The following is a 26504-nucleotide window of genomic DNA, read 5'->3' as shown; positions in this document are numbered from 1 at the left end:
ACAAAATATTATATCATTTTAATATGGATTTCCCAAATGAAAGATCACAAACTCTTCAACAAAAAACAGGTTTAACATTACTTCAACTTGACAAACTAAAGCAACACAAAAGTGCCTTATGCAACAAAAAAAACCTATTATTAACATTGTTGGAATGTTTCCAATGCATGTGACTTTACTTCAGTGCTGCCTGTGTTGTCTTAAGATACAATGAATGGTCAATGAACTTTACAACATAGATAGAACAACTATCAATGAACTTACTAACATAGATATAACAACTATCAATGAACTTACTAACATAAACTTGGCCAACAAATTATTGCAACAAATTTCGCACGCTAAGAAAAGCATTAAAACGCAATTCATTTTAGTTGAACTTTATATGCTCAAAAAGGTAATTATGTCAGTTGTTCATATCATTTGTCAGATTGATGGTACTTTGTATAGGCATCCCGTGACAGCCTGTCAAACAAGGTCACCCCTAAAATCAACCTGACAAAAACCATAGCACCGTATTTTAAAATCTGCAAAAAATCAGAATATGCTTAAACCAAACAATTCTGACTACCATTGAAAAGGCCATTCAATTTCCTGTTCAGAACATTTTGTTTTATGCACCTTATTTCTCTAGTCTTTATGTAGCCTTTTGTCAAAGGCGGTAGGTGTCAGTTCTAGTTGTGTCTTCCATAGTTTTCTTAGAATTCCAAAACCATAAAATGTGCAATGTTTTGACTTCATAGCAGTTTTTCTCTTTATTCAACTAAGCTAACTTACAATCATATCCTGTCTGAATTCCCCCAAAATCTAAGAGTGTCTTAAACTATTTGTTGCTTTTAATCACTCTAAGTAGTATTTATATTTACATTTGCTCGAAAAAAATCAACAATGAATTAACAATCACAAACAGCATGAAGCCAACATACAGCCTTGTAATTAGTTATTGCAGCATGATTAGACGCGCCAGGTCTGAATTCACATCAACACATGATTAATTTGATCAGAATTCGTATTCCGTTAATTGTTTCAACTACTTCTGCACACACACACATTCACATCAACACATGATTAATTTGATCAGAATTTGTATTCCGTTAATTGTTTCAACTACTTCTGCACACACACACACACACATACACACACACACACACATCTCTCTCTCTATCTCTCTTTCTCTTAAAAAATCCTTAACAAAATGGGAAACCAGAGGAAAATCACATTTGTAAGAAAACATTCAGTTCTCTGCAACTGCAACTCCTACAAAAAGTAAGTGACATTACTGCACCCATGTGTACAATCTGTCTCCAGCAGTAGTGTCTACATTATACTGGACAGATAAAACGTGTGAATGAGAGGGAGATGGGGAAAGAGTGTCTACATTATACTGGACAGATAAAACGTGTGAATGAGAGGGAGATGGGGAAAGAGTGTCTACATTATACTGGACAGATTTTTTTTGTTTGTTTATTTGTTGCTTAACGTCCAGCCGACTACGCAGAGCCATATCAGGACGAGGAAGGGGGGGATGAAGGGGGCCACTTGTCAAGCGATTCCTGTTTACAAATGCACTAACCCATTACTTATGTCCCAGCAGGCTTTAGTAAAACTAAATTAATACCTACTGGAAGATTACCAGTTTCCAGTATGTTAAAATAGGCTTAACCTATCTACTGCTGGACTTACATCAGAACACTAACAGATTAAACTATACATGAATCGCGAGACAAGCGGCAAGAGAAGAGATTTTTGGAAAAAATACAGGTGAATGAGCAAGAAGGCAGAAAAAAGAAAAGAATTCATGAAGAAAAAGAGAGCATGACAGGAAAGAGGAACCAAAAATCTACCTAACAGCAAACTAGAAAGCTCCTGCGGTTCCAAAAACAGGAGGGGCCTTTAATTTCATAACCGCAGTGCCCCACTGCGGGAATACTGGACAGATAAAACGTGTGAATGAGAGGGAGATGGGGAAAGAGTGTCTACATTATACTGGACAGATAAAACGTGTGAATGAGAGGGAGATGGGGAAAGAGTGTCTACATTATACTGGACAGATAAAACGTGTGAATGAGAGGGAGACGGGGAAAGAGTGTCTACATTATACTGGACAGATAAAACGTGTGAATGAGAGGGAGATGGGGAAAGAGCGTGTACATTATACTGGACAGATAAAACGTGTGAATGAGAGGGAGAAGGGGAAAGAGTGTCTACATTATACGTACTGGACAGATAAAACGTGTGAATGAGAGGGAGATGGGGAAAGAGTGTGTACATTATACTGGACAGATAAAACGTGTGAATGAGAGGGAGACGGGGAAAGAGTGTCTACATTATACTGGACAGATAAAACGTGTGAATGAGAGGGAGACGGGGAAAGAGTGTGTACATTATACTGGACAGATAAAACGTGTGAATGAGAGGGAGATGGGGAAAGAGTGTCTACATTATACTGGACAGATAAAACGTGTGAATGAGAGGGAGATGGGGAAAGAGTGTCTACATTATACTGGACAGATAAAACGTGTGAATGAGAGGGAGATGGGGAAAGAGTGTCTACATTATACTGGACAGATAAAACGTGTGAATGAGAGGGAGATGGGGAAAGAGTGTCTACATTATACTGGACAGATAAAACGTGTGAATGAGAGGGAGATGGGGAAAGAGTGTCTACATTATACTGGACAGATAAAACGTGTGAATGAGAGGGAGATGGGGAAAGAGTGTCTACATTATACTGGACAGATAAAACGTGTGAATGAGAGGGAGATGGGGAAAGAGTGTCTACATTATACTGGACAGATAAAACGTGTGAATGAGAGGGAGATGGGGAAAGAGTGTCTACATTATACTGGACAGATAAAACGTGTGAATGAGAGGGAGATGGGGAAAGAGTGTCTACATTATACTGGACAGATAAAACGTGTGAATGAGAGGGAGATGGGGAAAGAGTGTCTACATTATACTGGATAGATAAAACGTGTGAATGAGAGGGAGATGGGGAAAGAGTGTCTACATTATACTGGACAGATAAAACGTGTGAATGAGAGGGAGATGGGGAAAGAGTGTCTACATTATACTGGACAGATAAAACGTGTCAATGAGAGGGAGACGGGGAAAGAGTGTGTACATTATACTGGACAGATAAAACGTGTGAATGAGAGGGAGATGGGGAAAGAGTGTCTACATTATACTGGACAGATAAAACGTGTCAATGAGAGGGAGACGGGGAAAGAGTGTGTACATTATACTGGACAGATAAAACGTGTGAATGAGAGGGAGATGGGGAAAGAGTGTCTACATTATACTGGACAGATAAAACGTGTGAATGAGAGGGAGATGGGGAAAGAGTGTCTACATTATACTGGACAGATAAAACGTGTGAATGAGAGGTAGATGGGGAAAGATCAGTGTCTACATTATACTGGACAGATAAAACGTGTGAATGAGAGGGAGATGGGGAAAGAGTGTCTACATTATACTGGACAGATAAAACGTGTGAATGAGAGGGAGAAGGGGAAAGAGTGTCTACATTATACTGGACAGATAAAATGTGTGAATGAGAGGGAGATGGGGAAAGAGTGTGTACATTATACTGGACAGATAAAACGTGTGAATGAGAGGGAGATGGGGAAAGAGTGTCTACATTATACTGGACAGATAAAACGTGTGAATGAGAGGGAGATGGGGAAAGAGTGTCTACATTATACTGGACAGATAAAACATGTGAATGAGAGGGAGATGGGGAAAGAGTGTCTACATTATACTGGACAGATAAAACGTGTGAATGAGAGGGAGATGGGGAAAGAGTGTCTACATTATACTGGACAGATAAAACGTGTGAATGAGAGGGATATGGGGAAAGAGTGTCTACATTATACTGGACAGATAAAACGTGTGAATGAGAGGGAGATGGGGAAAGAGTGTGTACATTATACTGGACAGATAAAACGTGTGAATGAGAGGGAGATGGGGAAAGAGCGTGTACATTATACTGGTCAGATAAAACGTGTGAATGAGAGGGAGAAGGGGAAAGAGCGTGTACATTATACTGGACAGATAAAACGTGTGAATGAGAGGGAGACGGGGAAAGACTGTGTACATTATACTGGACAGATAAAACGTGTGAATGAGAGGGAGACGGGGAAAGAGTGTGTACATTATACTGGACAGATAAAACGTGTGAATGAGAGGGAGACGGGGAAAGAGTGTGTACATTATACTGGACAGATAAAACGTGTGAATGAGAGGGAGACGGGGAAAGACTGTGTACATTATACTGGACAGATAAAACGTGTGAATGAGAGGGAGACGGGGAAAGAGCGTGTACATTATACTGGACAGATAAAACGTGTGAATGAGAGGGAGACGGGGAAAGAGCGTGTACATTATACTGGACAGATAAAACGTGTGAATGAGAGGGAGACGGGGAAAGAGTGTGTACAAGAGAGACAGAGTGAAAGTGTTAGTGTGTGCAAATGTAGACAAAGAAAATTCAATACACAACCGATACATCCAATGACCAGATTTGTTACCCACCCAGAGATGTGCACATGATACTGCATAATACTGTAACTTTAACAGGAGTTACATTACGCCATGAATAACATAATTCATAAATAAACATACATATTAGTACGTTGAGCACTAGTTATGTACAAAATGCCAGTATGTATAGCGCTCGTTATGTAGACACATGTCGTCAAACAGTGTTCAACTTGAGTCATTGCAAGATGGTCGTATGCTCCAAACTTGCTGCCGAAGCAAAACAAACAGGCCAATATTTCTGTCCAATCACAGTCACACACAGGCCAACTTACTTACTTACTTACTTACTGCCTTTCACGCCTGGTGGCGTGTAGGGCAGCGACAAAGGACCTACACAGGCCAACATTTCTGTCCAATCACAGTCACACACAGAGATAAATCACTTGTCAATCAAACTCAGGAATGTCTTCGTAGGAAAAGCCTTGGTATCCTTTGAATGCATAGTACGCGAGGCGAACGTGGTACGCTCCGGGGATGAACATCAGGGCTCCGATGATCAGGACCGGCCATGTTCGATCTGCGTACTGTAACGAAATCACACAATCACATAATAACACAATAACACCATCATGATATAACACAATCACATAATTACACAAAAACACAATCACATAATAACTCAATCACTCAATAACCATACAAATCAATATAACAGGGAGTGTCTCTAAACTTGCCAAGACAGTAGAAACACAAACCCCTGTACACACACCAGGATATATATATTGAAACACACACACACACACACACACACACACACACACACACACACACACACCACACACACACACACAAATAAACCAAAATACAACTACATGTACTACATAGCCAAATCCACATCAACCCTACCACATACAAACTCAGGATTTAAATACAGGTCTTACACATTCATACCTGAGCCTGTGTCAAGAGTTCGTCCCTGACCGGTTTACAAACTTTAAACCCATGATTATATAACTTGTATTTCATTGTCACAAAGATGCGAGTAGAATATTTCGAGATATGTTGAGCTGTGAAACACGTCATGATTTTAACCTCCCTAAAGATTGAATTGTGATGCGTAGGACAGGTTAGAAGCGATATCACGGGTTTCGTGTGTTGCACGAGGAAATAGCCCTGGGTTAAACAGAATAGTGTTTACGAGTTGGAAAGATATAGCTGGTTTTGAACTAAGATATTCACAGCGTCTAAGATTCTCAACCGAGGAGGTTGTTTAGCGCGTGTCGGTCTTGTTCGGGGAACAAGCACTCCTTCTTGAGACGGGTCTCTTAAGGTAAATGATTTATTATGTTGTATATTATTGAAGCTTGACTACATAGTTGGAATGTAAACGGTAGTGTATGCAAAGTGCACTAAATGCTAATGTGAAGTTTTAAGAGGATTCTCGTTGAGATTGTATTACGTTTTTGTTGGGTAATTTCTTGAACATAAATGTTGTTACGCATTTATGTTATGTTAAGATGGTGATGCTATGTATGGTAGTGTCATTTAAGTGATCCATTAGATAAGTATAGCTTAGATATTGATTGTGGACGGAATGACATACATGGAAGGATGTCAGAAGTACTTGAATGTGTAATGTTTAGTTGTGAATGTAGAATGAACGAGAGAGATGATACACGACGGTTTAGAAAGAAGAGATGGTTTAAGAGAATGTTGTATTAAGACTTGGGTTAATTCTTTAGGAGTTTCCATGACGGTGTCCGAGGGTTGGACCTCACACTGGAGAGTTCGTGACGATGTCGGAACAGAGGCCACATCGGCGAAGATGGATGGACGGTGGAGTCCCCATAACACTGGTCGTTGAGACGAACCGGTATTTTTCGCTAAGGGCGAAAAAGTGTTTCTCAGGGAGGAACGTGAGACATGGAAAACAGCATCTACATGGATTTCAGTGGCACAAGAGTGTGTAAAGGACGGCATGCAGTGAGAATTACGAACTCGTGAGTGTCTGTCAACATCCTCTCTTGTGTAGTAACCTATAATACTGAGATAGTATGGTTACGAAAGTTTATTATAACATGTGATTCCATGTATGCAGTGATTGTGTGAATTGAACGGTTGTAACTGGAAAGTTGTACTTCTGTTTATTTGATGTGAATATTGTATTGCATTTGTGAGGATAAATTAATAAGTCTGTATCCTCCAAATTCTGTGTGTGGAGTGTATTGAATTAGAGTGAAAGGAGTTAGATGGGGCAGAACACGCACGAGTAAAAAAATAACTCTCTGATTCCATATACCACTTCATGACATTCATGTAGAAAGTATCTGTTTGCATCAGAATGTCTCGACAGCATTAAAGAGCTAGCTAGATCATTTAAGATCTGATGAAATGTTACAGGAACTCTGACTTAGATTATGGGTTGTTTGAACGGTTTTCAAAAATGTCATTTCTTGTGGCCCCCAATATTTTGTCTTGAAGAATGGAAGTAATTTTGTGAAGTTTTGAAAGCATGCCCACTTGAGGAAAACATAACTGAATATATTTTTTGTTGTTGTGTGTCCTGTGAAATCTGTCGCCTGGTTTCCCTTATCGCTAGCTCTGTTCCAGCGCAGCAAACTGCACAATCCAATGCATTGTAGTCACGAGCACTATCAACAGATTCACTGCAACTGAATTTGTTGTTCAAATCATGCCATTACCAGCTATGGAAGGGACAATGTTGATGATGCAACGATATGTGTGTCATTTTTGATATCATTTGAGCTTGCCAATCCCATGCCCCCCCTCCCCCCCCCTACATTCCTCACTACTACACTATAACTTACACACACACACCCCCCCCCCCCCCCCCCACCTGACAATACCTTAGCGTTGATGACACCGGTAAGCAGCAGAGCTCCGATGACGATGAGCAGAGTGCCAGCCAGGAAGAGTTCGCCCCCCCACCCCTCCCCTCCCCCCACACCTAACAATACCTTAGCGTTGATGACACCGGTGAGCAGCAGAGCTCCGATGACGATGAGCAGAGTGCCGGCCATGAAGAGCACTGCCGCCAGCCCGATGGCTCTGTAGGGAATCTTGATGGGCGGCTTCTCAAACTGTTGATAACATTAATAACATGTCTGTGTCATGGTATGTGTCAGGGTAATGGCTGTGTACAGAATCTAGGGGGGTGGCTTCTCAAACTGTTCAACACAAGTTTTCTCTCAGTAAATAACGTTAATAACATGGCTCAAACTGTTCATCACAACAACTTTCTCTCAGTAAATAACGTTAATAACATGGCTCTGTAGGGAATCTTGGGGGGCGGCTTCTCAAACTGTTCATCACAACAAGTTTCTCTCAGTAAATAACGTTAATAACATGACTCTGTCACGTTTGATGTTTCTTCTTCTTCTTCGACTTCGTTCATGGGCTTAGACTCGAAAATTTTAAAAGTAAATTTTCATTTGATCAATATACTTACTGAACTCACATATATAGCAATTAACTTCAGTTTGTTGCTCAGACATTGAAGTACTGTACTGACCCTGGTAACAGGGGGAGGTAACCACAAAACAAAACTCAATGCCTTAAAAGGCAAGGTGCGTGGTAGTTACCTCCCCTACCGGTCCCCTGCGCATGCGCGGGAAGCGACCGGTGACAATATGATTCCTCACTGAAAACAAACCCCTTTGAAACATTATAACAACGTTTGCGGGGACGGTTGGGAGGGTATTTACTATGTGAGTTGAGTAAGTAATATTAATCAAATGAAAATTTACTTTTAAAATTTTCTATCAAATTACATATTCTTACATCAACTCACATATATAGCAGATAGGCGGCGGGATACTCACTTTAAAATCTAGCAAGTATCAGGCCTGCAGCTACCATAGCTGGCAGCCAAATGCTACCGTCATGGCAGGAACTAGTATTATGTCCCGCAGGTAGTAGTTAAGAAAGACGTCCTAATGAGGTCCAATAAGACTCGCTGAGGACCTCAGAAATTCTTCCGTATCTGAGGACTACCAGAGAGGAAGCCCAAGTTCTGGCTTCATAAGTCCTCACTGATCTCAGAGGAAGGACCGAGTGCCCCCCCCCCCCCCCCCTCCCTTTCTTCTGCTACCACTGGTAGGCTTGCCTTATCAGTGTGGGAGAATCATCAAACGAGAGTGACCTTCAAGATAACCGTACTTCTTGCAGTATTAAATGAAATAAAGAGAAGTTTTTGTTCTGGAGCTCTAATAGAAGCTACTGCGAGCTTGGTAGACTCTCACAACTCTGACCTGAGAAGATTGATCGGGTTTCTGGTTCTTAGCAATGAAGTTTGTGTAAAAACGAAGTGAAATATGTAATATGATTGCCTACACTACGATCGAGTATACGAAACCATAACATAAGTAAACCTAAATGTCGCATAGCTCTGTATCGTATAATGCACGCGCATGCGCTATGCCTTCCTACGCTTGCAGCTTCCTGAATAAACCACTGAAAACATGAACAACATGTTTTGCCTTTGTGTCAACAAATAACATTATATGGTGGCAGCGGAAAAGGTAACAAGCAGCAGATCCAGTCCCCGTGAGTGTGCATCTAGTTAGAAGCCTACAATCGGACTTTTTTGGGCTGAATACACTGTTGTGTTGTTAGTAATAGCCTCTTCGCTCGAGCACGTGTTCGCGACCGTTACACAGATTACGGTTAGGAAAAGTCGTCTCCAATCATGTCTTCAAAACAAGTTCCCGAGATGGTATGGGACAGTGAAAACGTCGCAGAGTCTTTCAAAATGTTCAAGCAAAGACTAGAACTGTATTTTATCACAAAGAAGGTGCCGAAAGAGAATGAGGTTGCCCACATACTCCTCCAAATTGGTGAAAAAGGCCTTCGCATGTACAATGCTATGACCCTCACAGATGAAGAAAAGAAGAGCTCCAAGATTGTTTTCCAAAAATTGAGTGAACAGATCGAACCAGCTGAACACTTTCGTGTGAGCAGGCTCAAACTCATGAGCATGAGGCAGGCCAAATCAGAGTCACTCGATGATTTTGTGACAAGGGCACAGCTCCAGGCACAGAAGTGTGTTTTTGACGCTGCAGCAGAATTGGAGGAGAGACTGATAGAATTGATCATCTCGAGCACACCCATTGAAGAATTCCAAAGGAAACTCCTGGAACAAGAGAAGGGTGTCAAGTTGGCTGATGTGGTAAAGATGGGTCGCACGTTCGAGGCTACTGCATCACATGTAGAGCAGCTACAAACAATGGCCGGCTCTGCCAGTATCAGTACCATTAAGTCTAACAACCGTCCCTCTCAAACTCATCCTACCTGCAGAAACTGTGGCGGACGACACAAACCACGAGAATGCCCAGCCCATGGTGTTACCTGCCATGCCTGCGGCAAAAATAATCACTTTGCCAAAGTTTGCCGTTCCGAGCAACACCAGTCTCCACGCATCCCTTCACATGGACGCGGGCAACGACGTGGCGGATCAAGCAGCCGCGGTGGAGGACATCACCGGAGGTCAGAAGCGAAAATCAAGGCGATGCAGGCGGAAATCGACGAAGAGAACTTCGACGAACTAACTTTTAGTCCGGTCGTCATCTCTTCAGTCTCTTCAACGCCCCAACAACGTGACGAAGCATTCGTCAGACTCAAAACACAACTTCCACGTAGAGCCGGACAACACAACGTCATCGTCAAGGTCGACACAGGTGCACAGGGGAACACACTGCCCCTGCGCATGTTTAGAGACATGTTCCCTGATCTACTGACAAAGGAGGGGACACCTATCAACAAGATCTTGAAAGAGAAAGGCGGCACGAAGCTGACTGCCTATAACGGCACAGACATTTCCTGCCTTGGCAAGATTACGTTTCCCTGTCGCTACAGAGGCGAGTGGCAGGAAACGGGGTTCTACATTGTAGATGTAGAGGGACCAGCCATCATTGGGTTGCCGTCGTGCGAAAAGTTGAAAATCGTGACACTGCACTGCAGCATTTCAGCGTCACCCCCAGCAGCTAAGAACAAGATCACCTGTGTCCAAGACCTGCTGAAAGACAATCCGGAGCAGTTTGACAAAATTGGCAAGATGCCTGGTCCTGTCAAACTTGTGGTGGATCCAGACGTCCCGCCACACATTGACGCACCAAGAAAAACTCCAATCGCTCTCAGAGACGCGATCAAAGAAGAGCTCGACAGCATGGTAGAAAGTGGTGTGATCAGAAAGGTGACAGAGCCGACGGACTGGGTGTCCAGTCTCGCCTACTCCAAGAAGCGGTCGGGAAAGCTTAGAATCTGCCTTGACCCCCGTCATCTCAACCTCGCACTGAAACGCCCACACCACAAGATTCCGACCATTGAAGAGCTGACGCATCAGTTCTGTGGAAGTCGCTACTTTTCCAAGCTAGACGCCAAGAGTGGCTACTGGTCAGTTCAGCTCGACGAAGAAAGCCAGCTCTTGACGACATTCCAGACTCCCTATGGCAGATATTGCTTCTCCAGACTTCCATTTGGTCTCAAGGTCAGCCAAGATATTTTCCAGCTTAAAATGGATCAGATCCTTGAAAACGTGAAAGGAGCCACCGGCATCTCAGACGATGTTGTAGTCTACGGCAAGACAGAAGAAGAGCACGACGAAAGCCTGTGCAACCTAATGAAAGCCGCAGCAGAGAATGGATTGGTTTTCAACTCGGAGAAGTGTACCATCAAGACACAGTCCATCACATTTTTCGGCGCAACATACACTCCGGAAGGCGTGCATCCTGATCATGACAAGGTCAACGACCTGAAAGCCATGCCAGCGCCGACGTCCAAAAAGGAACTGCAAGAGTTCCTTGGATTTGTGACATACATGTCGCCATTCATCAACAACCTGGCCGAGAAAGCAGCTGCACTCAGAGAACTCATCAAGAAAGACTCAGTATTCATCTGGGGTGAACACCATCAAAAGTGCTTCCAGTCCCTAAAGGATGCAGTCTCAGAGGATGCCACGCTGGTCTACTTTGACACAAGTGCTACACCAACACTGGAGACAGACGCCAGCATCAAGGGTCTTGGCGTAACACTGCTCCAGCAGGGAAAGCCGATAGCATATGCATCAAAGACGCTGACGGACGCTGAAACGCGATACGCCTGTATTGAGCGAGAACTTTTGGCCATCGTCTACGGGGTTGAACGATTTCACACCTACCTATACGGTCAGAAATTCCTCGTCAAAACGGATCACAAACCACTGGTTATGATCCTCAACAAACCTCTCGTCAGAGCACCCCCAAGACTGCAGCGAATGCTCCTCAGACTACAACAGTATGATTTTACAATCGAATATAAACCCGGCAAGGACATGACAGTAGCAGACACACTGTCCAGACTGCCGAGCCCTGGCAACGTCAAGACCATTGATCTTGACCTCACTGTTGGCCAGGTCAGATTCAGCACGGAGAGAACCAAGTCACTCCAAGAGGAAACCAAACATGACCCGACTCTGAGCAAGCTTATCCCAACAATCATCAACGGATGGCCAGACACCATACAAGAAGTCCCCGAACCGATTCGCAGTTTTTGGTCATTCCGAGACGAACTTTCTGTGGAGGACGGAATCGTACTCAAAGGTGATCGTGTGGTCATTCCGCTAAACCTCCAGCAAGAGATGCTGAGACAACTGCACGCAGCCCACCAAGGGATAGAGAAGACCAGACTAAGGGCACGAGCCTCGGTGTACTGGCAAGGTATCTCGAAGGACATCGAAAAACTGACATCTCAATGCCCCATCTGCCAGGAGCACCAAAAGAACCAAGTGCCGGAAACACTCAATCCTCATGAGATTCCGACACAGCCCTGGGAAGTCTTGGGTGTAGACTTCTTTGCAGTGGACAACACCCAACACATCCTCGTCGCTGATTATTACAGCAAGTTCTTCGTCTGCAGGAAACTCCCAAACGACTACACCTGCAAGACCACCATCGCAGTGATGAAGCAGATATTTGCCGAGCACGGAATTCCCAAAACGCTCAAATCGGACAACGGGCCCCAGTTTTCGGCAAAAGCATTTCAAGAGTTCGCCAAGGAGTGGTGTTTTGACCATGTCACTTCTTCCCCCATCTACCCCAAGTCAAATGGCTTCATTGAGAGACAGGTGCAGACAGTAAAGCAAGCTCTCATCAAGGCAAAACAGGACGGCAGTGACCCTGACCTTACCCTATTGTGCCTTCGCACAACTCCAGTTTCCCCCAAAATTCCTAGTCCCTCAGAGCTGATCACCGGAAGAAAACCTCGTGGAAATCTTCCTACTCGACACACCGGAAATCCAACCGACGACCTCATTCGCGAAAGACTACAGCACCGCCAAGACAACCAGAAGTCATACCACGACACCAAGGCTAAGGACTTGCCACAACTGACCCCAGGCCAGCACGTCAGATTCCAAGACCAACCTTCAAGCAAATGGAAAGAAGCGGTGGTCAAAGAGAAATGTCAGGAACCAAGGTCATACCTGATAGAAACACCAACCGGAAGAATAATGAGAAGAAACAGAGTCAACATCAGAAACTCGCCACAGCAACAATTAACTGAAAACACAGACTCGCCGGTTGCTGATAAAACTCCGACTCCAGTCAACGCTTCAGTCAACACTCCAGCCGACACCCCAGTCAGAGCCCCAGTAAATAACACAGCATCTCCAACTGTCAACAACCCAGCTGCACACTCACCAGCAGCAGCACCAGAGCCATCTGCTGTGTTCACTCGTAGTGGTAGAAAGCATGTGTAGCTAGGCTGTTCTATTTGTCTAGTATCTGCCAAAGTATGAGCAGTTGTGTTTTAAAGTTGGTAGAAGCATTAGTATGCCTTTAGTTGTGAAATTCATGGCCTGTTATAGGTGAACAGCATGTGTATGTAGGCTGTCACACCTGTATGTAAGTAACCGTGTAGCAGGTTACACATTATAGTGCATAGCAGCTGGATATTCCATATCTTTTTGTTATCTGACCACAGCCAGCTGAACAATCCAAAGACAGTTCCAGAAGATGTCATCATATGTGCCAAAGACAATTTTAGTCAAATCGTGTTTCTAGCATGTTTACCTGAAGCAACTATGTAATGTTAATAATACAAACTTGTAACATGAACACTCCAAAGCTGAAAACAGACTCAGAAATGTTCAACAATATTGTGTGCTCTTGATGTATGAACATTGAAATAGGAAAGACATTTGTTTGAAACAATCCAGCATAACTCCCTGTATGGAATTTTTATCTTGGAAAGGGAGATGTAATATGATTGCCTACACTACGATCGAGTATACGAAACCATAACATAAGTAAACCTAAATGTCGCATAGCTCTGTATCGTATAATGCACGCGCATGCGCTATGCCTTCCTATGCTTGCAGCTTCCTGAATAAACCACTGAAAACATGAACAACATGTTTTGCCTTTGTGTCAACAAATAACATTATAAAATAGAACCGTCCTTCTCGAAGGAGATATCTCTAGACAAACCAGAGAGAGAGTGAACCTCGCTACCTCGCCTTGCTGAGGCAATTTAGGAAAGTTAGCATAACAACCTGATTCATGTAGAGTCTCAAAGGCTTTAAACCTTGAGAGCTCTAAAACTAGCAAGAGGTCCCAAGCCGGGATTGGTGTTCTGGTTTTGACAGAACTTAGAGCGGCACCCTTAAAAAGATGATTTGCGAATTTCAAGGACCGAGGTGAGACGGGATATACTCCGATTTCCCTGAACCACCTATTCCACGTAAAAAACTAAATTTTAAGGGGCTTATTGTCCGTCAGGTCTTAAATATTGGACATGAATTGGTTTATACGATTCGAGTTTTTACGCCCTCACGGCTTTTGATGTATGCGTGTTTAGGTGGTATCAGCCATCTGCACTTATGGTAGAATGACCAAGATCTTTAACGTGCCATTGTGGTGACACGGGGGTGGGAGATGGATACCGTCTCTGGGTCGATCTGCACATAAAGTTGACCTGCATGTGTCCGTCCCAGCCCGAATTCGAACCAGCGACCTCTCGATCACAAGTCCAGTGCTCTACCACCTGAGCTACCCGGGGCCCCCCTATTCCACGCGAACCAGTGAGCAGCTTAATAGAGGAAGTAGCACTCCCAGGGTTCCACATCACGTAGAATTAAGGGTATTATACCCTTTGACCCTCCAAATCACGTACGAGATGCTCTCTGAAGAGGTATAAATACATAACTGTTTTCTTCCAAAGAGGTAAAAAAACGTACGAGTCAAACGCTGACATCGACTCCATTTGACCTTGTAAAGAAGCCAGAACTCTGACTGGAGCTGAACAAAGGTCAGACTTGGAAAGCAGAAGATCCTGTAGCTTATCAATGCTCCTCTGCGAGGAGCGCGCAGTTCAAGCTAGGGTGTTGAAACACATCCCGAGATAAGTGAACGGTTGCTAAGGAGTAAGCTTGGACTTCTTCTGATTGACTGAGAAACCCAGGTCGTTTGCCTGTTTGCGGAACTAACTGGGTGTGGAGGTGGCAAAGAGACTCCTTGTGGTTGAGAATCAACCAATAGTCCAGATAAGTTCGTAGACTAATACCCTGTTGCCTGATGAGTGCGCAGAATTGTCGCACGGCCATCGTAAACAAATCCACGGAGCGAGAGAAAGACCAAAATTGGGAGTGCCTTGAACTGGTAAAACTTAGTTTTACCAGTTCAAGGCACTCCTTAACTTGTACCCCCTTAGACAGCCTATTTAAGATTAATTAAGACAGCCTATTTAAGACCCCTTATTCAAGACCCACACATTTTAAGATCCTGTTTTCTCAGAGCTTCTGTTCGTAACTCCTGCCCAATTACCTTCATTTAAGAAAACCATGCGTGCACAAACTGGAACAAGAATTAAGCCACAAATGATCTGACTTTTGAAAGGCCTGTATTAAAATGCTCCAATGAAAACTCACACGCATTACAAATATATAATAACAATAAATAAGAAGTGCAAACTTCACTCACACTACACATATTAGGCACACACACAAACACTTACTGAGTAAACTTTAGCTTCCATGTTTAAGAGCAAGCCCGGATAGTCAACTCAACTGTCTAGTTAACTTGTGCATCATTCAACTGTTAATCTTAAAGCTATCAAAAGGATCTGATGTCACACTGACAAATGAGAACAACACACTGAACTGAGAAGCTAATTCACAGCTGAGGACATCTTCCAAACAATAGCAGCCATCTTCCAAACAATAGGAGCCATGCATTTCTTACAAAGTTACAGCTACCAAAGTGCTGTACACAATTAAGGATCGAGCTCCCAAACACTGTAGAGCGATGATGACAAGGATGAAGAAAAATTCCTCAATCCTTGTTGTTTGCAACTTCGGATTTCAGAGTTTGGAACATTAGCAGTCTATGCGGTTTGGATTTGTGGTGGTCAGATTTGACTTGCATGTCAAAACTATCTGACAGTCAAGCGGCTAGGGTTCAGACGTGCATCGACATATGAAAACAGTACACACACACACACACACACAAACACACACACACACACACACACACACACACACACACACACACACACACAAACACACACACACACACAAACACACACACTCAGATCAACTGCAAAAGCACTCACTACCTCCATAGTAAATGTCATTCATAACTGTTGAACAAATCCACCATCTGTTTAACTCCTTCATTCCACAAGTAACACCTAGCGTCCGCAAACAGCAACAAGCCGACAGAACGTTGCACACAACACAACACAAACATCCTACAATCCACCATCTGTGCCTCGTCAAACTTTAACGGGGGGCAGCTATTCAGTTTGTGTGTGACATTGATGTATCTGATGATAAAACAATCAATTGGTGAAATCTGCCAGTCAAAATGGGAGTAAGACACGTTAACAGCTGGGATGACACCAAGGTAGAGACTGTGTGATTGGTTTTGACAAATTAAATCTTTCTTTCTTTCTTTCTTTCTTTATTTGGTGTTTAACGTCGTTTTCAACCACGAAGGTTATATCGCGACGGGACAAATTAAATGCGTGTATGATAATGTATGTGATATGAGTGACTAATGACTGAGCTTTTTGGAAAGCTTTACTTTAGGAACCTTCTATACTTCGCCAAATAATTATTGTGACAAATTTCGCACTCAAATTAAACTTTAAAGCATTAATTCTCATGTTATTTAATTCACATTTTCTATGCCACTTGACTATCTGGATCACCTTTCGGATTAAAGATTTATTAAACGGGGATCACATGACCCAGGCTCAAAATTCATAATAGGGAAAACCTTGCAACGTTTACATACGAGAAAAAAGTCAAATCAATTATCTACCCAGAACATGTTGTTTTGTTTATAGCTAGCTTATGTATTTGGTGTGCAATGCTATTCCTACTATCCCCTACTTTACTAACAGAATGATCAGCTAGCTAGCAAACATTGCTTGAAATATATGTCATATGCAAAACAAGAAAAGGAACTAGCCGTTTATCCTCATGACCTCCCTTGTTGGTTATTCTGATCCTGGGCAGTTAAGTTTTCCCAGCTCGGTGTTACAAAACCATTGAGGACACACAGACACACACACACTTGCATATAGACACACACACACACACACACACACACACACACACACACACACACACACACACACACACACACACAGGTGACAGTTTAGTACTCTACCTGCAAATCAATGTAGCCATCACCAGCAACGCGCGTCAGGCGATGATACTTTGTGACACACACACACACACACAGAGGTGTCAGTACTCTACCTGCAAATCAATGTAGCCATCACTTGCAACGCGCGTCAGGCGGTGATACTTTGTGCCGGGTTCCGAGCTGCCAACCACCGAGCGTTTCGGCATCATGGATTTCTTGTCGCTTTCTATGATACTGCTCGCTAGTGCTGGGTCCTTGGTAGCCTCCAGTGTAAGGGTGTAGAGGTAGGTTAGGTCAGCATCCTGGCATGTGACGTGAAGCGAGCTCCACTTTCCCTGTCACGGTCAACAACACGGTTGGGGCTGGCGAAACCTGAAGAAGCAGAATGGAGAAAGGAAAACTAAAGTTGATGTCCAGTAAGACTTAGAAACACCAACACTAGCAGTATCCCTGCATTCATGCATCAACCCCCCCCCCCTCACACACACAAACACACACACTAACTATAATATTCATACCTTGATGCACACATGCAGTTACATATAACATGAAATATACCAATTAACTAACTTACCTGTCCAGTTGAAAAAGTTGTCCAACAACAACAACAAAACAACAACAAAACAACAACAACAACAACAACAACAACAACAACAACAACAACAACAACAACAACAACAACAACAACAACAACAACAACAACAACAACAACAAATGAAATCAATATGTGGGTTCTGAAACCTTGGAACACTGTTATGAACAGCCTGAATTCTATATTAGTATAAGTGAAAACTGAATTGCCGCATTTATCAACAAACTGCTGTACATAAATCATTAACATGGGAACATAACAAATATTGTTTCAGCTATCACTTATGACAATTAAAACATGATTCTGCTTCGTTTCAACGATATGACCTCCAGCCAATGGCATCTCTGCAAGTTTTGGTCAGTCGCTCACGATTCATGCTGTCGCCGAGATGAAAGTCTTTCCAAGTCTAAAATTGTCTAGCAAAGTCTATTAGCCTTTCTGTAAAAAAAAAAAAAAATCACATTTTTTTGTATTTAAGTTTAAAAAATATCTTTATGAGCGATTTATCGGTTCTTAAAAAAGGAACCTTTATTTTGAGTGCTGGTCCAGAGTGTGGGTTCCTTGGGGATCCCAAGCGACGTGCTACGGCCTTCACATAAACAATCAAACCACTTCAAGTTAAATTTGGCTTCAAGCAATTATTGCCTGCACATAAACAATCAAACCACTTTAAGTTAAATTAGGCTTCAAGCAATTATTGCCACATAACACCACAACAAACATTGCTGTTCACATGGTCGGCCATGCAAGACAGCTGCACAGCACAGCTAGATGACAAACACACATGTTGTGAAAGACCCAAGTGGTGAAAAATGATTCAATAATTCAGTCGCGTCAGGTAACTTCTCCCAAACTGACACCCATGCAGATGCAGCCAACTCTCAGTTTACCGTACTGCTACAAACAGTGACGAGTTTTGTAACAAAATAATTCACAGACAGCATGTATAATATATATTCAACAGATATATATTAATTTAAGATCATAAACCAGTGAGCAATTGATAGCTTATTGGTGGTTGCTGCATACCTACAGGTACATACGTAAGGCCAAAACAAATCATTTCAATGTTTCAGATTCCCGGACTGACACTATTTTTTTCCTTCTGACCAAAGAACTTTTTATTTTTACCCTTCAAAACTTTTATAAAAATATCATTTTGTTTTTAATATAAAAATAACAAAACTAGATTCATGGACTTACAAGAAATGTTACTACACTGACCCTGATTTGAACAAATTTCTTTTGCCTTGTCATTGTAAACAAACATTCTATTTTTTGGGCGCTAATTAGTGACATTAAAAAACTAAAAAACACAATAGTCACAAAATTAGTGACTTGCACACTTCTTTGACTACGAATTTTTAGAAAAAAACACAGCAGATATACATATATGTGTGCAACCCCAAAGACTTTTTATTTGAGGGACTACGGTACCCGCTGATCAATCATTCAGCAGCTGCCGGTTGTGTTCACAGCTGTGACAACATTGCTCCACTGCACATTCAATAACTGTACATTTATTGGCGGCGATGGAAGTACTCTGTGAAAGCTTTATATTGAACCAGATAGAATAAAGCTGACTTGAATCTGCATATATCAAACACCGCTTTGTTCATATCATATCGTATCATTTATGATAGTGTATTGTATAGGATCGTATTGATCAGTCGACTATCGTATGGTATCGTACCATCCCTTATTCTTCTTCTTCTGCGTTCGTGGGCTGAAACTCCCACGTACACTTGTGTGGTTTTTTTGCACGAGTGGAATTTTACGTGTACGACCGTTTTTGATCCCTTATTCATCAGGGATGGCCAAATCGTCCGCCCGATCAGGGGCAAGTAAAAATCAAGATCAAGTGTTGTATAACATGTATTTACCGGGCGAGCAAAATTTCTGCCGGGCTAGTGACTTTCTTGAAGTTACTCGCGAGTTAAAATTTTGAGATTTGGCCATCCCTGTTCATCCTTCATCCACTCCAGCATATATATACAAACAAATATGGAAAAAATAACCAAAACAAGCCTTCACGTTTTCACCAATATTTCGGCCTCGTGGCCTTCGTCAGGGTGTTCTATTATTAGCTCGCACGATGTTTACAAATATCCTTTGACGCAATGTCTGTCTATGACGTAATTATACATGACGTAATATGTTTTGCGTGCCGGAATTCCAAAAATGAATAAGACAGTAACAAAGCCTAGTTCTAAACAAGTAGATTGTTAAAGATGATGCAGTGCTGAACACGTACCTGGATGATAACAAGGTGGGTGGGAGACATTGAGGACTTCAAAACGGGCAAGTAAAGGTGAAAGGTAGTATGCACATGAACGCTCGTTGCATGATCACTGAGTGCGTTCGCACGTGCTAGCACACACCCCTGCATAATCATCATGTACCCACAGACACACACACACTGACACAGGTACATCCACACACACGCACACACACGCAATCGCGCGCGCGCGCACACACACATACATATTGTTGTATTAACGGGCACATGCAGATTTACATGCCCGCTTATGTGCGTTGACATGTTAATTATACGTTAGCAAGTAGATTAATTGTTTAATAAAAATAAAAACATATATATGTAATAATTTTTTATTATAAATAATAAATATTTTTTTATATAAATAAAAACATATATGTAATAATTTTTTTTAAAGCAAAATAGAAAGAAAGTAAGAAAGAAGGGAAAAAAAGAAGCAAGAAAACTTGGCAAAAGTGTAATGTAATTTGTAAGTGGGTGTTTTTTGTTTGTGTGTGTGTGTGTGTGTGTGTGTGTGTGTGTGTGTGTGTGTGTGTGTGTGTGTGTGTGTTGTAGTGTTCGCGCTCCCACAGACTTGCACACGCAGGTATTCCACCTTGCACAGCCAAGTCAATGCAGAGGCTTCCATGCTCTTTATTCTCCGCATTCAAGCAACCCGGATGTTTCATCATCGTGTCTTATTACCATAACGTACAGATACTACAATCCCTCCTTTTTTTTCCAAACAAACAACTGCTAACTCGAAACAAATTTCAGAACACCAATCTGCTAACTCAAAACAAATTCCAGAACACCAATCCCTCCTTTTTTTTCCAAACAAACAACTGCTAACTCGAAACAAATTCCAGAACAACATAAGAAACTCTTTAAACAAAATCCTAAACTTTTGTAAAACGTAACCTAAAAGTAATAACTAAAACTTGTAGAAACGTGTCCTTTTTCCAATCCTTCTAAATACTTGTAACAACATTAAAACAACAAATCCACAGGAAATTGACACACATACATTCTCACACTCCACAGCATCATGTTCTATTTCTAAGAATCACATTCACTCATTCACACCAGCGCAATCTGGCACGATTTGAAGATCCTTAAATTACACAATGAGTGCTGACGAAGGTGATGATCCATGAAATACACTATTTCTAATATGATGATCCTTGAAAACAGCACACACATCAATTTAATTTGCCTCAAACTTTGACAGGGCAATTAAACATAACATTAACACTGGCTTTCACTTCCACCCAATAACATAGGGTGACAGCCTAACACATATGAAGATCCATGAATCTCAACGCCGATGATGATTCACGAATTTACTGCTGTGATGATCCTTGAAACAGCACTAATGAAGTTTACACATGTTACCAATTTACGCTGTTGCAAGACACTTTAGTCGACAACGTAATCCTTCAGATAGTCCGGTGGACGTTGCTGTCTCCCCGAGCGCCTCACTTCCACGGATGGGTTTTCAGCATCCTCCACTGTAGGTGTCGCTGGCTCCTCGACGCTTGGTTCAGGACGGAGATATGGGCGTGTAAAGCTGATGTTCCTCCTCACTCTCCGGCCATCAGGTGATTGGACTACCACCTGGTTTCCATTCCTTTCTACCACGCGGTAGGGGGAGGACTCGAAAGTCGTCGAGAACTTGTTTTGATGTTTCTGCTTCAAGAGAACTTCATCGCCAACATCTGTGTCACATTCTGTCGCATGACGCTTGGCATCTCCATACAGTTTCTCTTTCATCTTCCTTGTTGCGTCCCGGTCTCGTGTGCCTTCTGCCTCTGGTCTAGACATTGCTTTCAGCTGCGGAAGTTTTGTTCTTATTTGTCTGTTGAACAGCAGTTCTGCGGGGGAAACACCTGTGGTGCTGTGTGGCGTGCTTCTATACGCCAGTAGAAACTTGGGGAGTTCTTCTCTCCAGTCTTGTCCTTTCGAGTGGGCAATTTGCATGTTTTTCAAGAGCGTTCGGTTCTGTCTCTCAACTTCCCCGTTGGCTTGTGGCCACAATGGAGTAGTTTTCCTGTGTTCAATACCCTGTTCACTAAGGTAGTTTTCAAACTCATCAGAGACAAATTGTGGTCCGTTGTCTGATCTCAGCGAGTGTGGAAGTCCATGCCTAGCAAAGATCTGTTCAAGCCCTTTGATGATTTGCTCAGATGTAACAGTCTTCACAATCATGACTTCAAAATATCGAGTGAAGTAGTCGACAATGACCACCAAGTTGTGTCCAGTGGGAAGAGGCCCAAGTATGTCTAAGGACAGGTCTTCCCATGGGCCATCTGGGAATTTTGTCCTTGTCATTGGTTCTGGGACACATGGTTGGCTCACAATCTGACAGTCATGGCAGGTTCGGCACTTCCTTTCTGTATCACTGTCAACTCCAGGCCACCAGACTTTTGAGCGCAGCCTCTGCTTTGTTTTGACAATACCTTGGTGTCCTTCGTGCGCCAGATCCACCACACGCTGACGCAGGCTCAGAGGGATAACGAGCCTTGTTCCTCGGATAACAAGTTTACCCAAACATGTTAACTCGCTTTTGATCGCTCTGTACGCCAGCGGACATGTTTCCCAGTTGTCACTCTCTATGCAGCTCCGAACTGCCTCAAGCTCAATGTCGTCTGCAGATGCCTTCTCCACCTCCTGAGGAGATAACGCAGCCGGTACGGCCTCTTTTGCGATGAACCGGATGTACTCTTCTGCGACGTTCTCACCATTCCCACATTCATGACTGTTCTTCGGTACAAGTCGTGACAAGGAATCAGCGATATTTTGTGAGCCGGGTTTGTACTGTACTTTGAAGTTGTACGTCTGCAGTCGCAAAACCCATCTCTCAATCCTTGCTGATGGTTTTGATCGTTTGGAGTAAATAAACTCAAGTGGGCGATGATCAGTTTCTAATATGAAGTCCACGCCGAACACGTATTGGTGAAATCGTTCACATGCCCATACCAGTGCGAGAGCTTCTTTCTCTGTTTGAGAGTATCTTCTCTCTGTTTCAGACAGACTCCGGCTCGCGTAGCAAATCACGCGGTCTTCTCCTTTCTGTTTTTGTGTCAGAACAGCACCCAGTGCACAAGGGCCTGCATCTGCAACGATGCGAGTCTCAGCTTTGGAGTCAAAGTATGCCAGAGTTGCCGCTTCAGCGAGGTCATTTTTCAGTGTGTTGAATGCTTCTTCTTGTGCTTTTTCCCACTTGAACGGAGCATTCTTTCTTGTGAGTTTCCGTAAAGGTTCTGCTTTTGACGCCAAGCACTTGATGAACTTTGCGTTGAAATTTACAAGCCCGAGAAAACTCCTCACCTCTGCCGCTGTTTCTGGTCTTCTTGCGTCTCTCACATCCTGCACTTTGGATAGCGACGGACTGACGCCCTTCTCATTCAGGATGAACCCAAGGAACTCCAGCTGTTTCATTCTGAAGACGCATTTTTCTCTGTTCAATGTGAGCCCACTGTCTTCAAGTTTCTTCAAAACCTTCTCCAGTCGCACGTCATGCTCTTCAATGTCTCGACCATGGATGATTATGTCGTCGGACATGTTCTTGGCCCCTTCACAGTCCTGGAGCACTTGTTGAATGGTGTGTTGGTACAGCTCTGGAGCTGAGCTGATTCCAAACATGAGTCTGCGATACCGATATAGGCCGTTATGCGTAGCAAATGTTGTAATGCTTCTGGATTCCTCATCCAACTCCAGCTGGTGAAATCCCCATTTGAGGTCCAACTTTGAAAACACAGTGCTTCCATTCATTTCCAATAGTGTTTCCTCAACTGTGGGAATGGGATAACGTTGCCTTTCCACCGCCTCATTTGCTCTTCTCATGTCGACACACACACGGATGTCACCATTTGGCTTTGGAACAACCACCACAGGGCTCACCCATGGCGTTGGACCATCCACTTTTTCTATTATGTCTGCCGCTTCCAGTTCAGCAATCTTCTCTTCAAGCTTTTCTCTCAGTCCGAATGGAATTCTTCGCGGCGGTTGAGCAACTGGTTTCACGTCTTCTTTCAGGTACAGATGAGCTTGGAAATTCTTTAGTTTTCCCAGGCCTTCAAATAAGGTGTCATGACCCTCTTTCACCGTGTGAACGTTTATCTGCAGAACACCTAGGTCTTGAGCTGTTTTCAGCCCTATGAGGGATTCACCCTCGCCATCCAACACAATGAACTCAGTCGTAATGTTCTTTGGTCCAAAGCTAACTTCAGTCTGGAATTTTCCTTTAAGTTTCAGTGGAACAGCGGATCCGTAAACAAACAGCTTTTTGTCTGTTTTTCCTTTGGCTGTGTACCTGATCTGCTTTTCTTTCAACTTCTTCCATGTTGATTTGCCAATGATGTTGCAGCTTGCCCCAGAATCAATCATCACTTTCAGGTCAACGCCACCGCATGTGATGGACGTCATATTTTGTTTTACTGCATTGTGAACAGCAAACGTAGACTCGTCCGAATCACTTGAAGTTGAATCAGAGTCTTCAGCATGTCCTGCAACTCTGCGAACAGATGAGTTCTTTGGTTTGTCTTTTCTCTTTGTTTTACAACAGCGCGAGAAATGTCCAACAAGGGAGCAAGAGCGACATTTCTTCCCTCGGGCAGGGCACTGTTCATCGCTGGCAAAGTGCGAATCCATTCCACACCGAAAACACAGTCTTTGTTTTTCTCTTCGTTCTTTTGAATTTCTGTGTTTCATTGCACCATCTTGTCGTCCTTGGTGTTGTTTTCCACCAACAGCACCAACAAGTCCATCTCCACTTTGTTTAGAATGGATGTCCATCGCCTGTACCTGAGACACAGCAGCTTCGTGTACCCGAGCAATGGCCAATAGCTGAGTGAGGGTTAAGTCGCCCTTCTCGAGAAGCTTAGCTTTCAGGCGCCTGTCCGTTGTTTTCTCAATCGCATGATCTCTGATCTGCTGTTCCACAAGATCACCGTTCCACAATGTTCTGCTTGCTGCCGTAGACGCGTAACGAACTGAAGAGTAGATTCTCCTTCTTCTTTGTTCATTTGACGGAACAAATGTCGTTCGAACACTGGATTTTGTTTGGGTGTGAAATAGTCTGAAAATGCCTTCAAGGTGTGCGCACACGTGGTCCCTGCTTGTGCTTGGGAAAACGTGTGGAAAATGTCCTGCACTTCAGCCCCAACACAATGTAATAGCAATGCTCGTTTTTTGCACATCCGTCGTGTCCCCAAGAGCAGTCAAGTAAATCTCGAATCCCCGTTGCCATTTCTGCCATCTCGCAGCAACTTGGCTTGGTTCCCCTTTTGGATCAAAAGTTCCAACACTTGGAATGTTCATCGCCATGCCGGTCGATTTATGGCCGTTGACGTCACGCGTTCGAAGAAAATTGGTCTAACAATTCATACCTTCACGTGACGTGCGTCTGACTTTTTCTCTGGTAATCTTGAACTTTTCTCCTCGTCGCCAAATGTAGTGTTCACGCTCCCACAGACTTGCACACGCAGGTATTCCACCTTGCACAGCCAAGTCAATGCAGAGGCTTCCATGCTCTTTATTCTCCGCATTCAAGCAACCCGGATGTTTCATCATCGTGTCTTATTACCATAACGTACAGATACTACATGTGTGTGTGTGTGTGTGTGTAGAGAGAGAGACAGAGAGAGAGAGAGAGTGAGAAAGAGACTCAGACTCAGAGAGAAAGAGAGAGATAGCTGAAAAAGAGAGAGAGAGATCAAATTAAATCAGTTACATTCTGTGTGTGTGTGTGTGTGTGTGTGTGTGTGTGTGTGTGTGTGTGTGTGTGTGTGTGTGTGTGTGTGTGCATGTGCGTGTGTGTGTGTGTGTGTGTGTGTGTGACTAAGATTGAGAGAGAGAGAGACAGCTAGAGAGACAGCTAGAGAGAGAGACAGCTAGAGAGAGAGACAGCTAGAGAGAGAGACAGCTAGACAGAGAGAGAGAGAGAGACAGAGAGAGAGACAGAGAGACAGAGAGAGAGACAGAGAGAGAGACAGAGAGAGAGAGAGAGAGAGAGAGAGAGGGTCAAAAGCCTGGTGTTAAACGTTAAACAAACGTACTTATCTAAATCGAATAAAAGTCGAAGTGAATTTAAAAAAAAAAGGACTAGATCTAATTTAACGATCACAAAATAATAATTTTGTCCCATTAGCCAGAGACAGTGACGTGAGACACAAAATTAATAATTATGTTTCTCAAATTTTGAGTGTGTTTTTGTGTCGGAGTTCAAAACCTAAAGGCTTAACGGTACAGGAAGATAAACATACTCCTAAGACTTCCGTACACGTATTTCCAAAAAGTGACAGTGAGACTAAGCCAAAGGTAAAGAATGCTTACCGTCACAGGTACTCGTGTCTTTTTGTGGACACAAAACACGTCCTGTCAAACAACGGAAGTAGCGGGGTATTTTTCGAGCGAGTGACCTCCCTTGGAATTGTATCACAACGTTTGCACACCGAAAGAGACACCGCCTTCTTGTCCCAACAGTCCTTCACTGAAAAGGAGATGGCTGGCCTACATCCGGAGT

The 26504-nt window shown here is 43.1% G+C and overlaps 1 protein-coding gene across 3 annotated transcripts; it reads right to left on the bottom strand.

Moving 5' to 3' along the window:
• Positions 1-4288: 4288 nt before the first annotated feature.
• LOC138981379 (transmembrane protein 230-like) lies at positions 4289-26468 on the bottom strand. Of its 3 annotated transcripts, none has more exons than XM_070354274.1 (4): positions 26315-26468; positions 17243-17501; positions 7461-7583; positions 4289-5066 (listed from the first exon to the last, which is right to left on the bottom strand). In XM_070354274.1, exons 2-4 carry the CDS (start codon positions 17336-17338, stop codon positions 4929-4931), a joined length of 357 nt encoding a protein of 118 aa, XP_070210375.1. In that variant the 5' UTR covers positions 17339-17501; positions 26315-26468; the 3' UTR covers positions 4289-4928. The 3 variants fall into 3 exon arrangements, with proteins under 3 accessions (XP_070210375.1, XP_070210377.1, XP_070210376.1); XM_070354276.1 differs by lacking the exon at positions 26315-26468 and adding an exon at positions 19976-20238; XM_070354275.1 differs by lacking the exon at positions 26315-26468 and adding an exon at positions 18248-18628.
• Between the last annotated feature and the right edge of the window lie 36 nt (positions 26469-26504).

Source organism: Littorina saxatilis, linkage group LG12, assembly GCF_037325665.1.
Source record: "Littorina saxatilis isolate snail1 linkage group LG12, US_GU_Lsax_2.0, whole genome shotgun sequence".
Classification (NCBI taxonomy): domain Eukaryota; kingdom Metazoa; phylum Mollusca; class Gastropoda; order Littorinimorpha; family Littorinidae; genus Littorina; species Littorina saxatilis.
Note: the sequence above shows the minus strand (reverse complement) of the source record. Positions and strands in the feature narration are given on the sequence as shown.

Coding starts and splice junctions, on each gene's coding strand:
- LOC138981379 (XM_070354274.1), bottom strand. CDS start 17,338: ATGATGCCGAAACGCTCGGTGGTTGGCAGCTCGGAACCCGGCACAAAG. Junction 7,584..17,242: donor ATGGCTACATTGATTTGCAG/GTAGAGTACTGA, acceptor TGTTATCAACAG/TTTGAGAAGCCGCCCATCAA. Junction 5,067..7,460: donor CCGGTGTCATCAACGCTAAG/GTATTGTTAGGT, acceptor ATTTCGTTACAG/TACGCAGATCGAACATGGCC.